Genomic DNA, 12,302 nt, shown 5'->3' with positions numbered 1-12,302 from the left:
GCATGGTTTGGCTGTTTGGTGGAAGGCGGGGGAAAGAAAAGCACATAGGTGACACCTTTCATAATGAAGTTATAATGGAGAGGGCCCTTGAGGGAGTCGAGGTGGGAGGTGGAGACTGGTGGAGCTGTGGTCCAAGAGTGCTTCTGGGTCGATATTCCACAAGATACAAAAATTCATTCCAGGTTTTAGAAAACATGCTGGGTGGGCTTTCAACTCCCTTTGTGGAATAAAAACATAGTCCGGAAATTTTCTAGGCTGGAGGGAGGACAGAGGCCAAGTGATTTGCTGTATCTGGAAGAGGGTGGAGGAAGGTGAGTTTTCTGAATTTTTTGTGTTTGAAGAATGGGGAGGGTATAGACAGAGCCTCCCTATTTTCATATTTGAGACTTGACCCAGTCTTGAGCTGTGGCCTAGAGAAAGGACAATAGGGCTTTATAGCAATGTACTTGGTAGTTGGCGTGGTTTGAGCAGGCACAGTTCAGTTCATGAAAGTGGCCCTCCTGGATCCCCTGCTCTCCATCCCATCTTCCCCTGGCATGGGCCCCCTTCCCCCAAGGAAGCCTTACTTGGTACAGCCCGGCTCTGCTAACTAGCCCCAGGGGCACCTGTCCTGCCCGGCACCTTTCCACGTGGGCTGCAGGGGAAGGCTAGTGCTCAGTGACTCAGTTTGACTCAGCCCTGCTGCTCACCATGTGTGTCATACCAGGCAAGTCACAGCTCTAAATTTTTCTCCTCTCATTTATAAAACAATACTGCTAAGTGTAATGAGGACCTGAGATGTCTGGGACACTTAAGGGCTGAAAAAATGATAACTGTTGATTGTTGGAATCACCACTGCCCCTTCTTCCTTCAGCAGGCCCCATCTGTCTCTTCAATGTGCTCCACATGTCTTAACACTTAAGACACCCCTGGATCTCCACTGTGATCACAGTCATTGCCACCTCTTTTGCTTCCGTATTCTATAAGTCCCTTTTCCTGAACGCCTTCCAGAAGGCCACCTCCACCCACCTTCCAGATGGTCTGTCTCTGCTGTTATCATTATGGGGGTTGGCACTTGACACATGCCAGGTACTGTTCTGGGTATTTAAATCATCTCATTATGTCATGGCTTTATTATTTGTTATGATGTAGGCAAAATTTTCTCCATTTTATAAATGAAGACACTGAGGTCCAGGAGATTAAGTGATTTGCTGAAGTCACTACTTTTTAAGTTAAGGAGCTGGGATTTGAACCTAGGCACTCTGGCTCTAGGTTCTTCTGCTGTCCTTAACCAGAGCTTCCAGTCATGCTGTGTACTATCTCCACAAGATGTTTTTGACAGCATTTTCTCCCATGTTGGATTTATTAAATTCTTAAGAGCATTCCACAAAAACCTTGACCCAATAAATACCTCAACCCTGTAGCATCACCATTCTCACAAAATTTTCTTGCAGGCCAGCCACATACATGCAAGGCGCTGGGGATCTGGGATGAGCCAAGGTTTCAGACATCCTGGAAGAATCTGCAAGCAGGTTTGTGGCTGAGACCTTCACATAAGTTAATAGGAATTGCGTTAAGAGAGGCACAGATAACCAATGGTAAATGGCTGCTCTTTTTAGAACCTTGTGTCTTCTCTAAGGTGAGGGCATGAGGCCAAGATGGTGAGGTCTCACCCAGTGCAACTGTCTTCTGCATCTGCAGCATGGCCAGGAATGAAATTAGAATGATGACTGAACCAAAGGACCTGAAGATCTACAGGCCCTGACAAAGCAAGGTAGAGAAGGAAACAGCCCCATTCATGCAGAACTCTGCCAGGCACCTTTAACAAGATGGCCCTTCACTGTTGACACAGGGGAGAGGTAGGAATCGTGGGTGGTAGACCAGAATCTGAATTCATGGCTCTTAAGTCGAATCTCTAACCTCCTTTTTCTGAGCCTACCCACACTTTTCCTCCTGAACCTCAGCCCCAGCTACTGATCAACCATTTGCAAAGGCTGTAGAGAGCTGAGGCCTGGGCCTGGGCCTGGGCAAGGGTCTCTGTGCAAAGGAGGCAATGGCCGTTTCACGTGTTGCAGCTTGGGCTAGCCCATTCCTAGTACTTGGCCCAGGGTGATTGTGGCTGGCATATTCCCAGTCCCTTGGAATAGATGGGCATAGAACTAAGGACATGGGCATGGGCAGAGCTGAGACAACTCTTATCTGCTGAAGGAGCTGAGGCCTAGGTTTCCCCGGTAACATTCTGCAAGCCTTGAGTCCAGAAGGACAAGGGCAATAGGGAAGTTGTAAGTAGCTGGTTGTGTGAGTGTGTGGTGGGGGGTTGGGGTTGATTAGGTGTTTCATGTGGGAAGTTACAGCGACAGCAGCCTGCCGCCTCATCGATGCTTAGGAGTTGGAAGAGCGATCAGGGCTGAAGATAAAGACTGGGTGCTTAGATGGGTGCCAAGTGCTAAGATGGGTGGATGGAGCCTGGGACACGCTGTCGGTTGGGAAGGAAGAACACTGACCGGTATACACAGCACTTACCAGGTGCCAGGCTCTGTTCTAAGCACTTGACAAAGACCAAGAGTAGAACCCAGAAGCCAAGGGAGGCTAAAGGGTGAACTGTAAGGGATGGTTGGGTGCGTGTTATCTACACACAGGCACAGGTGCACACATACAAACACACACAGAGCTATAGGTACATGATCTCTATATACCCTCCGTGGTCAGGTCCAGGGTGTATGGAATCAGATCTTGCTCAGTGACCTTCACTATCTTTCTTTAATCCTAAAGTTATTCCACTTGATCAGCACGTGTAAGCAGTGTGGTTTGAACATCTGCACTGAATCCTTGCCCTGCCTAACCCTACTGAAGAGAAGTCCTGTTTATGGTGAATTTGGGGGAAGGTGGTGATGTTTCTGGTGTCTGGGGAGGATTTTCAGGAAAACCTAGGAAACCGAATCTAATTCAGACAGTAAAACAGAAATGGGCAAAAGGTAGGGCAAAGGTAACAAGGTGATAACCAGCTTGTGATTCTTTTTTAACCCACCCAAATCAATAAGTCAAACAAACTCCCTGAACAGCCTATCAATGGGGAGTGGTGAATTTTACCTCCTGTGAGTCCATTAATTGAGGAGGGGGAGTAGTTAATAAGCACCTTGATACCAGATTTAGATTTCATTCTGCTGTTGAGTATGGTACAGAGAAGAAAGACTTGTTCACACAAAAACATATCCAGCCATCTCAGGTATGAAGGGTTATACAAAGTTGCTTCAACAGCCAACTGGTCCCCAGCCTCTCTGTGGTAGGATAGTGTGTGACTTAGAGTGCTATCACAGGGGACATCCACCTCTAAGGTCCCCCTGAGCCCTGGCCTTCAATCCTATGCAGACTGAGCACCCCATCCCTTCTTATCTCCTTTAGGAGCCTCATCCTTATAGCGTCTTCCCTTTAGTTCCTTCCTTTCCATGTCCTCTAGCCGCAGTTGGTCGAGCGCAGGTCTCCTGCTTGAGCAAACCTCCTCTTGATTCTCATTTCCCTTTTTAGTTGCTGCCTCTCTTACTTCATCCTCTCCAAACTCCAGACACCACAATTCATCGTCTGTGCCCCAAGCACTCTCTTAGTCTCCACAAGTCTGTTGAAATTGCCCATTTGTTTGCTTTGCAAATATTTACTAAATGCCAATACCCAGGTGTTGTTACTAAATGCAGCTATGTTTCAGGCAGTGGCCTAAACATTTTTACTACCATTAACTCAATGAATTCTCCCAACCCGATGAGGCGGGGACTTTATTAATTATCAGACTTGGAGGTGAGAGAGGTGAAGTAATCTGTTCACGGTCACAAGAAGGAGCTTTAAAAAAAAAAAAACTAGGATTGTGACCCAGGCAGAGACTTCATTTTAACAGCTACCTGCTACTGTGCTGAAGGCTATGCGTTTTCTTTCTGAAATGTGTCCCTTCTTGTCTTTTCCTTTCTCTCTATGCCCAGACCCTTATCTCTTGATGCCTGGATGCTATATAGCCATCCAACCGACCATAAAGGCTCCCTCTCCACCCCAGTCCATCCACCACACTGTGTTGCCTGATAATCTGCCTGAAACTTGTCACTCCTGCTGTCAAGGAATAAAATAATCTCTTTGGAAAAAGAAGACATTCACATATGAACCCTTGAGATAACCCTATAATGACAGTAAATAAAATGAAGAGTGAGAACAAGATGAACTTGAAGATCACCTCCTGTGAAGACATTGCAGTTTTCTCCGTACAAATTATAGATGGGAATGGACAGGGTAGGCACGAAGACCTTCAGCTGAACACTGAATTTGAATTAGAAGGGTTTCTGATAGTAATGGTTGGGAAGATCCTCTGGAGAAGGGAAGGGCTATCCACTCCAGTAGTCTTGCCTGGAGAGTCCCATGAAGAAAGGAGCCTGGCAGGCTATAGTCCATGGGGTCGCAAAGATTTGAACACGGCTGAGCAACTAACACTTTCACTGATGGGAATGGAGGATTTAAGAGCTGTGTCCTCCAGATGCTGCCTCACAAACCCTTTCCTTTGTTAACATTCCCTCCTGCCCCTACTGTACAAGTCTCAGTGCTGAGCTGTTTTCAAGCTTCCATTTGAAGAAGACCTCCACCCTTTTCTGATTAAATCTCTTCTAGACAAGTATTCCCTTCCTCTGCTCAGCCCCGGTTTCAATCCCTGGATTGGGAAGATCCCCTGGAGAAGGAGATGGCAACCCACTCCAGTCTTCTTGCCTGGGAAATCCCATGGACAGAGGAGCTTGGTGGGCTACTGTCCGCAGGGACGCAGAGTCAGACACAACTGAGTGACTACACCTACCCACTTACCTACCTACCTACACGTCCCTTAGCACTTTATACAACAAGAGTGCATGTTTAAGGAACGTCTTGTCCTCGGAGCAAACAGATTAATGCCTTTGAAGAAACAGATCGAAGAAGTCACTAAGAGGCAAGAGTTTTCCACAAAAGACTTAAAGTAGTAACCTTAATGGAGTAGCTTCCAGGAATGATGTTTTGTTTTACTATTAGAGTGAAATTAGAGATCTAATTTCAGCTTCACTCAGTTCTTCAAGGCAGGTGCTATTTTTTTTTAACTTTTATTTATTTGGCTGCCCTGAGTCTTAGTTGCAGAACACAGGATCTTTTAGTTGCAGCATGTGGGATTTAGTTCCCTGACCAGGGATCAAACCCAGGCTCCCTGCATTGGGAGTGTGGAGTCTTAGCCACTGGACCATCAGGGATATCTCAGGGTAGGTGCTCTTCTTACCCCATTTTGCAGATGAGTTCGTGGAGATGATTGAGGTTAAGGATCCTGTCTGAAATCCCACACTAGCAATGCAGAGTTGACTGCACAGCCCACGCTCTTATCTATTACACCTCCTGGGAAACACTGTTATGGGCAGGTCATTTGTTCTCCCTTCAGTTATGGTTGGAAAACCAGGAGGAAGCGCTGCATAGGAGAGTTTTGCTGCTTTGCCTGCACCAGCGTCCTCGGTGTTCAAATGGAGGGCACCTCTGAGTAGAAACCTCCCTGCTTCCATCTCTAAAATGAGGCGGTAGCACTAGACCACTGAAGGCTGAGCTCTCCCGGGGCTGACATTCTGTGATTACTGAGCATTGTGGAAGGGTGTGTGTGTGTGGGGGGGGGGGGGGGTAGCTAATTGAGTGAGTTAGTAATTTGGTTGCCAGGGTAACTCTTTCCTGATTGGAAGGAAGGGATCACAGGGTTTGACACAGACTTTGCTGGATAGGAAAGTGGTGTCTGATGTACTCTCCATGTTTCTGCTTCTGAGCTGGAAAAGGAAAGAGCAAAAAAAATGGTAAAATTGAATTCAAATATTGTAGCATGTATGCCTAATTTAGAATGAAATCTTGGGGTGGCAGACTTTGGAGTTATTTGTGAAGTACGGCTTTCTTTTCTCCAAATCACTTATTTGTCAATTTTTGTGTTTTAGTTTATTTAGTATTTTTTTTTTTCATTGAGTTTATAGCTTTGGTCTTTTATCTTACCCAGGCCATTTTCTGTGGACAGCTGTCTTCATAGGATGCTGGACATGAGAAAATGGTTACAGCATACCTAGCTTTCCCTAGCTCAGCCTAGGTATCTGGGGCATGGTTTTCCATGGTTCCAATGGCAGGATCATCACGTTGGACAGCTGCAGGGGTGTCAGTCACATTATAGTATATGTGAGGAGCTGTGCAGTGAACAATATTGGACTGTGTATGATGGCATCAGGCTATTGGAAAGAGGACTGGACTGAGAACCCAAAGACCTTGTTTCTAGATTGTCAGATATTTGACTTTGTAAATGACTTTCTAGGTCATTCTGCCCTGCCCCCTTCCAACTATTTTTCCACGTATGCCACTCAGTCGTGTCTGACTGTGTGACCCCATGGACTCTAACCTGCCAGGCTACTCTGTCCATGGGATTTCCTAGGCAAGAATACTGGAGTGAGTTGCCAATTTCCTTCTCCAGCGGATCTGCCTGACCCAGAGATTGAACCCGAGTCTCTTGTGTCTCCTGTTTTGACAGGTGGATTCTTTACCACTGTGCCACCTGGGAAGCCCTTTTCTACCTATAAAATGGTCTAATTTTTAAAAATTATTATGTAAACCCTGACTTATCCCAAAAAAGGTCTTGGGGGTTAGTAGTAAGACCTTGCAGCATTTTAAAAAATGGACAGTGACGGTTATAGGGTTGTAGTGCAGTTAAGGCTTCCCCAGTAGCTCAGCTGGTAAAGAATCCGCCTACAAAGTAAGAGACCCCAGTTCAATTCCTGGGTTGGGAAGATCCCCTGGAGAAGGGATAGGGCTACCCTCTCCAGTATCGTTGGATTTCTCTGGTGCCTCAGACTGTAAAGAATCTGCCTGCAATGCAGGAGACCTGGGTTCAATCCCTAGGCTGGGAAGATCCCCTGGAGGAGGAGCATGGCAACCCACTCCAGTATTCTTGCCTAGAGAATCCCCACGGACAGGGGAGCCAGGCAGGCTACAGCTCATGGGGTCACAAAGAGACGGATAGACTGAGCCACTAATCACAGTGCAGTTAAAGGACCTCATGGTAGGCACTAGTTTTCTCCAGTTTTCCTTTTTGAAGAAGGGGGCTGTACTATGTGAAACCTATCGTTGAATGTAGCCTTAACCATCTTTACAAGAAGCCAGCATGGTTTGGGCAGTGGCACTGAATCACAGCCAGCTTGGCCCTGGATTGCTTCTAACTCTTTGACCTCCAGGAATACCACCCCATGTTAAGAAGCAAGGATGTTAGGGCTCCTCCAATGCCAGGGGAAATTGACACCTGATCAGTTTCCTCCTGCTCAGTGCCTGGGGGTGAGAGTCCACTGCATTATTGGAGCCCGCCCCCCACCCCCAGAGCCTCCAGTCACCATTCCCTTGCTGGGTAGCGCAGGACTGACTCCCCCACAACCCTTCCTGGGGAGGATGAGGGAGATGGCTGCCTTGGTGTACTCTGCAGTTACCATCAGGGTCTGTGTGTGCATTTGGAGGGAGAGAATGAGGTGGTATAAACAACAGGCATTGAGTCCAAAAGGGAGTTAGGAAACCAGGGTTCTAAATCATGCAGCACTCTATCCAGAAAGTACCCTTCGGATCATGGCGTGCCCTTGTTTTATGTGAAACCAAGGACCCAGTCGACTGGCTACCAAGGGACAGTCCTGGGAAGGAAGGGGTAGGGACTAGCCTATTTTATCTCCAGGATGTGCCAGTCACAAGGAACTCATTTTCTTATCATCTCATTTCTCATCTGTTATACAAATGGGGCAACTGAAGCCCATAGAGGTTAAGCAACTTGTCCAAGGTTCCCATTTAATAAGGGGACTTGAACTCTGGATGCCCTGTTGTCCAGCATGGCTTCTTCCTGGAGGACACGGATTGAAGTAACTGAGAACGGGAGGGATAGAGATGGGCTGTTAGTGAGAAACTGGGAGTAAATGTGCCAAGGGCAAAGAGAGGAGTCCCTTCATACCCCCCCGCCCCAGGCAGCTTTCCCACTACAGGTTTGCACCCTAAGTAGCCCCTAAGGAAGAGCTGACCCCAGCTCTTAAAAGGGCCACCTTGTGGAACAAGTCCACTTAATGACCACAGTAGAAAGAAAAAGGCGATAAGCTTCCCAATCTGCAGTGACTGACTGATCTGATGTCCTTTGCTAATACAGCCAGGGGCAGCTTCTCCAGCACTGACTAGTAATCCAGAAGCTCTAAGGTTTTAGTGAATGGGACTGGTCCAAAACCTGACCTCACTTTCATTTAATTTCATGCCAGCACCAATACACACCCAGCCGGCGCAGACCCTAACTAGGGAGCTGCTCAGACACAAAGGCACTCTAATTACCATCCACAAGCCAGGCCTGACAAGGATTTCAAGTGTTTCATGTTTATGGAGATCAGAGAAATGTGTTCTGAGCATCTTTCCCACCGACGCCAAGTAGAAAATAAAACCAAACAAAAAACCCAACACATTTATTAAAAACAGATATTTCAGTTAAGTTAACATCCTATAATCAGGATAGCCACAATTCCAAACACTCCGGTGCGAAGTGTAGGTATGTCAATAGCCACATCTGGATGACGAACATGCCATTGAATCTTATAAAACTAAAACATCAACAATACCGTCTTAGAGCCTTTAGACTGCGTTAACGTTGTGTTACGAGCACTTCACCAGGTTCACAATGGCAAATCCTGCAGTTTCTCCATTCGGAGGGTCATATTTTTTACTCGGTTTCCTTCACTTACAAAGGCAAGCTGGCACGGCTGGGGGGAGGGGCAGAGGGAGGAAATCAACTCCATCTATCCAGGGAATTGCAGCTGTTATTGCAAATGGCCCCGGAGAGCCCATTATAAGCTGCTGCGCTAGGCTGTGTGTCCCTGGAGTGCCCCATCACGTGGTGTCTCCCAGCCCCCAGCCTGGGCCCCCAGGAGCGGCAGCGCCACCAGCTAGAGTTGGACAGCAGAGCGGAGGGGAAGAGGAGGGACTCGAGGCCACTTCTCCGGGCAGTTTCCGTGAAAGCCCGGGGCGCGGCCGCCCGCAGGAGGCACCGGCGCCTAGCACGTCGCCACCTCCCTCAACCCGCGGTGGCAGCGGTGCCCGTGTCCTCAGGAGACTCCAGCACTTGCAAAACACCGCGTACTACTCCGAGTACAGGCAGAACCGGGCGACTCTGTCCTGCTAGAGCCCCGCAATCTCGTTTGCGCCCAGGAAATGGTGACCTTGAACCCGAGGAGAGGCGGGCAGACTGTGAAAATACACATTCAAGAGGACCGCGGGTTCACTCCGCGCCGCGTCCTCACCTTTCCCCAGGACCTCTCACCCCCATGTCCAATTAGCATCCCAGGTGCTCCGCCTTCCCCCGCCGCTCTGAGAAACGCCGACGGTTGCAAAGCGGGTGGGGGTGGGGGTGTGCAGAGAAAAGGTTACTTCAGTTCTCCAAAAGGTCCTTTCACGGTGCCGCGTGTTTTATACCAAGAACAAGCACCTCAAAACACACGAGATAGGTGTGTTTTTTTTTTTTAAAGTGTCGTAAAATTTCAAGTCTGGCAGTTTGAGGTACTCCTTAAATGATCTACAAATGTTCCCCTCTCCTAAAGTGAATCAGGAACCAGCCCTGGAGAGGTAAAGCAAGTAACTGGGATCCTCCTTGTCCTTTGGGCGCTCCGCGATCCTGAGAAGCATGGACTCTGGCCACATGGTTGCCGGGCTGGAGGTCCCCAGAGGCTGCGTGGAACTGCACGCTGCGCCACCGGGGCTGGTCACACCAATGAGGAGTCCTAGTGACTGCGAGCTTAGGGTGCACTCTGTAATCTGCCTTCAGTGGGACCAACGAACCCAACCACGTCGGGGCCCTCGACCTCAGTTCCCGCGAGCACATTCTCAATTTTTCTATCCCTCATCTTCACATAAGGTATTTTCCCGCCTCCAGAAGTGCGACTTCACCAGTTTGAGTAGAGACATAGCCCTCAGGGGAACCCCTTGCCCTTCAGGCAGAAGCTGGCTCAGTGACCACTCTCGAGGTGTTAGCTGCCGGGGACTAGAACGCTGTCGCCTGTTCTGAGCTGCGCCCTCCTCCCGGACGCGCCGGGGTCGCTGCAGGCCGCGCGAGGGCTGCGGGGCGAAGGGGGCTCATGCACTGGGGCCGACAGAGGGCCCAGGAGCTGGCGCTGGGGGAGCTTTGCGTGCAGTTGCAGCCGTCGCGAATGAAGCCTCCGCACGGCCTCCTTGATGAGGTTCCCCGAGAGCACCAACTGCTGCAGAAGCCGGTGCGGGTCGTCGTCGCCGTTGCGGGCTGGAGGCTGTAGCCCGCGTCGGTGCTGGAGGCGGCGGGAAGCGGCGGCGTCCCGCAGCCAACCTCGCCGGCAAGGGCCCGACAGCGGCTGCGGGGAGCCCCGCTTGTCTGCTCCCAAAGGCCCATCAAGGCTGGGCTGAGGGGGCAATGGGGCCAGTGCGCTGGGGCCTGCGGCAAGCTCGGCCACAAAGTAGGGCGCAGCGCGGCCCCGCACGCGGCCGCGGTCCCCGAGGGCACAGCGCAAGGCCCCCGGAGGCGCTGGACCCCCAGCCTCGACCGACGCGGCCGGTAGAAGCAGCGGCTGCGCTGGGGACCGGGCCTTGTCCGCTCGCACCGCTGCCGGGGGCCGCGGGGGCTGCAGTGGCGGCCCCGGGGGCGCGCACGCGGAGGCAGGGCGGTCCTGCGCCGCGTCCAGCTGCAGCGTCTCGCCGATCTGGGCCACCAGCCGGTCCACCTCAACCGAGCCGCCCACAGTCACCGACTGTTCCAGCAGTAGGAAGCTGTCCTCCTCCTCCTCCTCCTCCTCTTCCTCGCCGGCTTCCTCTTCCTCCTCCCTCCGGCACGGCATGGCCTCCCGCGCCGGCACCCGGAGCTGTGCGGGAGTCGCTGGCAGCTCGGCTGTCCCGGGGGCTCGGTGGGCCGCGGCGGAGCCGGGCGCGGTGCCGAGGCCGAAGCCGGAGCCCGGGCGGACGCGGAAGCCGGAGCCCGCCAGGCACTCGCGCCGCGCGCCTGCAGCCGCGGGAGCCGGAATCCTACCGGCTCGGGTTGATTTGTAAACAATGGGTGACGTCGCCGCCGGGCCCTACCACCGCGCCGAGGAGGGGTGCTCCGTACCTTTGGGGGCCGGGGCAGCCTCTGGGCAAGGGTCCTGGGTGAAGCCTTGCTGCCTTTGAGCTTTACAACCCTGAATGCTGTCTGCGGGAGGAACTGGGGAGCCGATCCTCGCTCTCTGAGCCTGGCATGATTGACATTTCCAGAAGATGGACACCGGCGTGGCCTCCGTTGGTTTCTTCCACACACAAGCACAGACACTTACACCCACACACCCACACACTTCTCTAGGCGCGTCAACTTGTCTGGTTTTGGCATTTACGCCTTTGAGGTTAGGGATGCCGCATTTGGGAAGTGATGGCAGCGTGAGTGAGGCGAGTGATGGAGAGAAGGCGTCAGGCTAGGGGTCTGTCTGGAGATTAGGGAAACGAGGCTGACAGATGAAAAGGAAGAAGGGGACCCTGTGGTGCGATGGGGTGGCGGATTGGAAATTGGCAAAGAAAAGCCACTGATCGGGAGCGTGGGTATGTGGGGACCTGGACAGGGACTGGAGGGGAGGTTGCTCGTCTTGGGAGGGGCGGCGAGCTAGAAAGTTCTTTTAAGAAGAATGCCTCAACCCAGTAGGGGAGTATCCTTTCTGAGGGGGGTAGCAGGAGAGAAAAATGGTCAGCTATTTGGATGGAAATGGAGACACGGCCATGGTAACCCTCCAAGATATCGTGGTTGGCTTAATGACTAACCAAGACTTCACTTTTTAAAAGAAAGAGAGATAGAAAACGATCCTTTAGCACCATATTGTTTGTAGTCTTAAAACCTGTATTCAAAATCCCAAACCCCTCAGGCCTAACTTCCGAACACTAATTACCCTTGTAAGTAGATTTCAGGTGGACCAACCTTTATAGGGGAGGGATAGTAACAGGGTGATTGAAATATGCCAAAACTGGATTATGGTAATGGTTGCACAACTCAGTAAACTTTCTAAAAATCATTTATTTAAAAAAAATTTATTTTTAATTTAATCTTTGACTCAATGGACATGAATTTGAGCAAATTCCAGGAGATAGCGCAGGACAGGGAAGCCTGGTGTTCTGGAGTTTTTGGGGGTTGTGACGAGTTGGACATAACTTAGCGACTGAAAAATTTCTTATAGAAGAAAAATTGCTTTACAATATTGTGTTGGTTTCTACCATACATCAACATGAGTCATCCATAGGTATGCATATGTCCCCTCCCTCTTGAGCCTCCCTCC

The 12,302-nt window shown here is 50.5% G+C and overlaps 1 protein-coding gene across 1 annotated transcript; it reads right to left on the bottom strand.

Annotated features, from left to right (window-relative positions):
• Positions 1 to 8,444: 8,444 nt before the first annotated feature.
• Positions 8,445 to 11,030, bottom strand: FRAT1 (FRAT regulator of WNT signaling pathway 1). The gene has a single exon (XM_043926826.1). It carries the CDS (start codon positions 10,848 to 10,850, stop codon positions 10,014 to 10,016), a length of 837 nt encoding a protein of 278 aa, XP_043782761.1. The 5' UTR covers positions 10,851 to 11,030; the 3' UTR covers positions 8,445 to 10,013.
• Between the last annotated feature and the right edge of the window lie 1,272 nt (positions 11,031 to 12,302).

This window comes from Cervus elaphus, chromosome 15 (genome assembly GCF_910594005.1).
Source record: "Cervus elaphus chromosome 15, mCerEla1.1, whole genome shotgun sequence".
In the NCBI taxonomy this organism is placed as follows: domain Eukaryota; kingdom Metazoa; phylum Chordata; class Mammalia; order Artiodactyla; family Cervidae; genus Cervus; species Cervus elaphus.
This window is presented reverse-complemented; position numbering and strand designations above follow the sequence as displayed.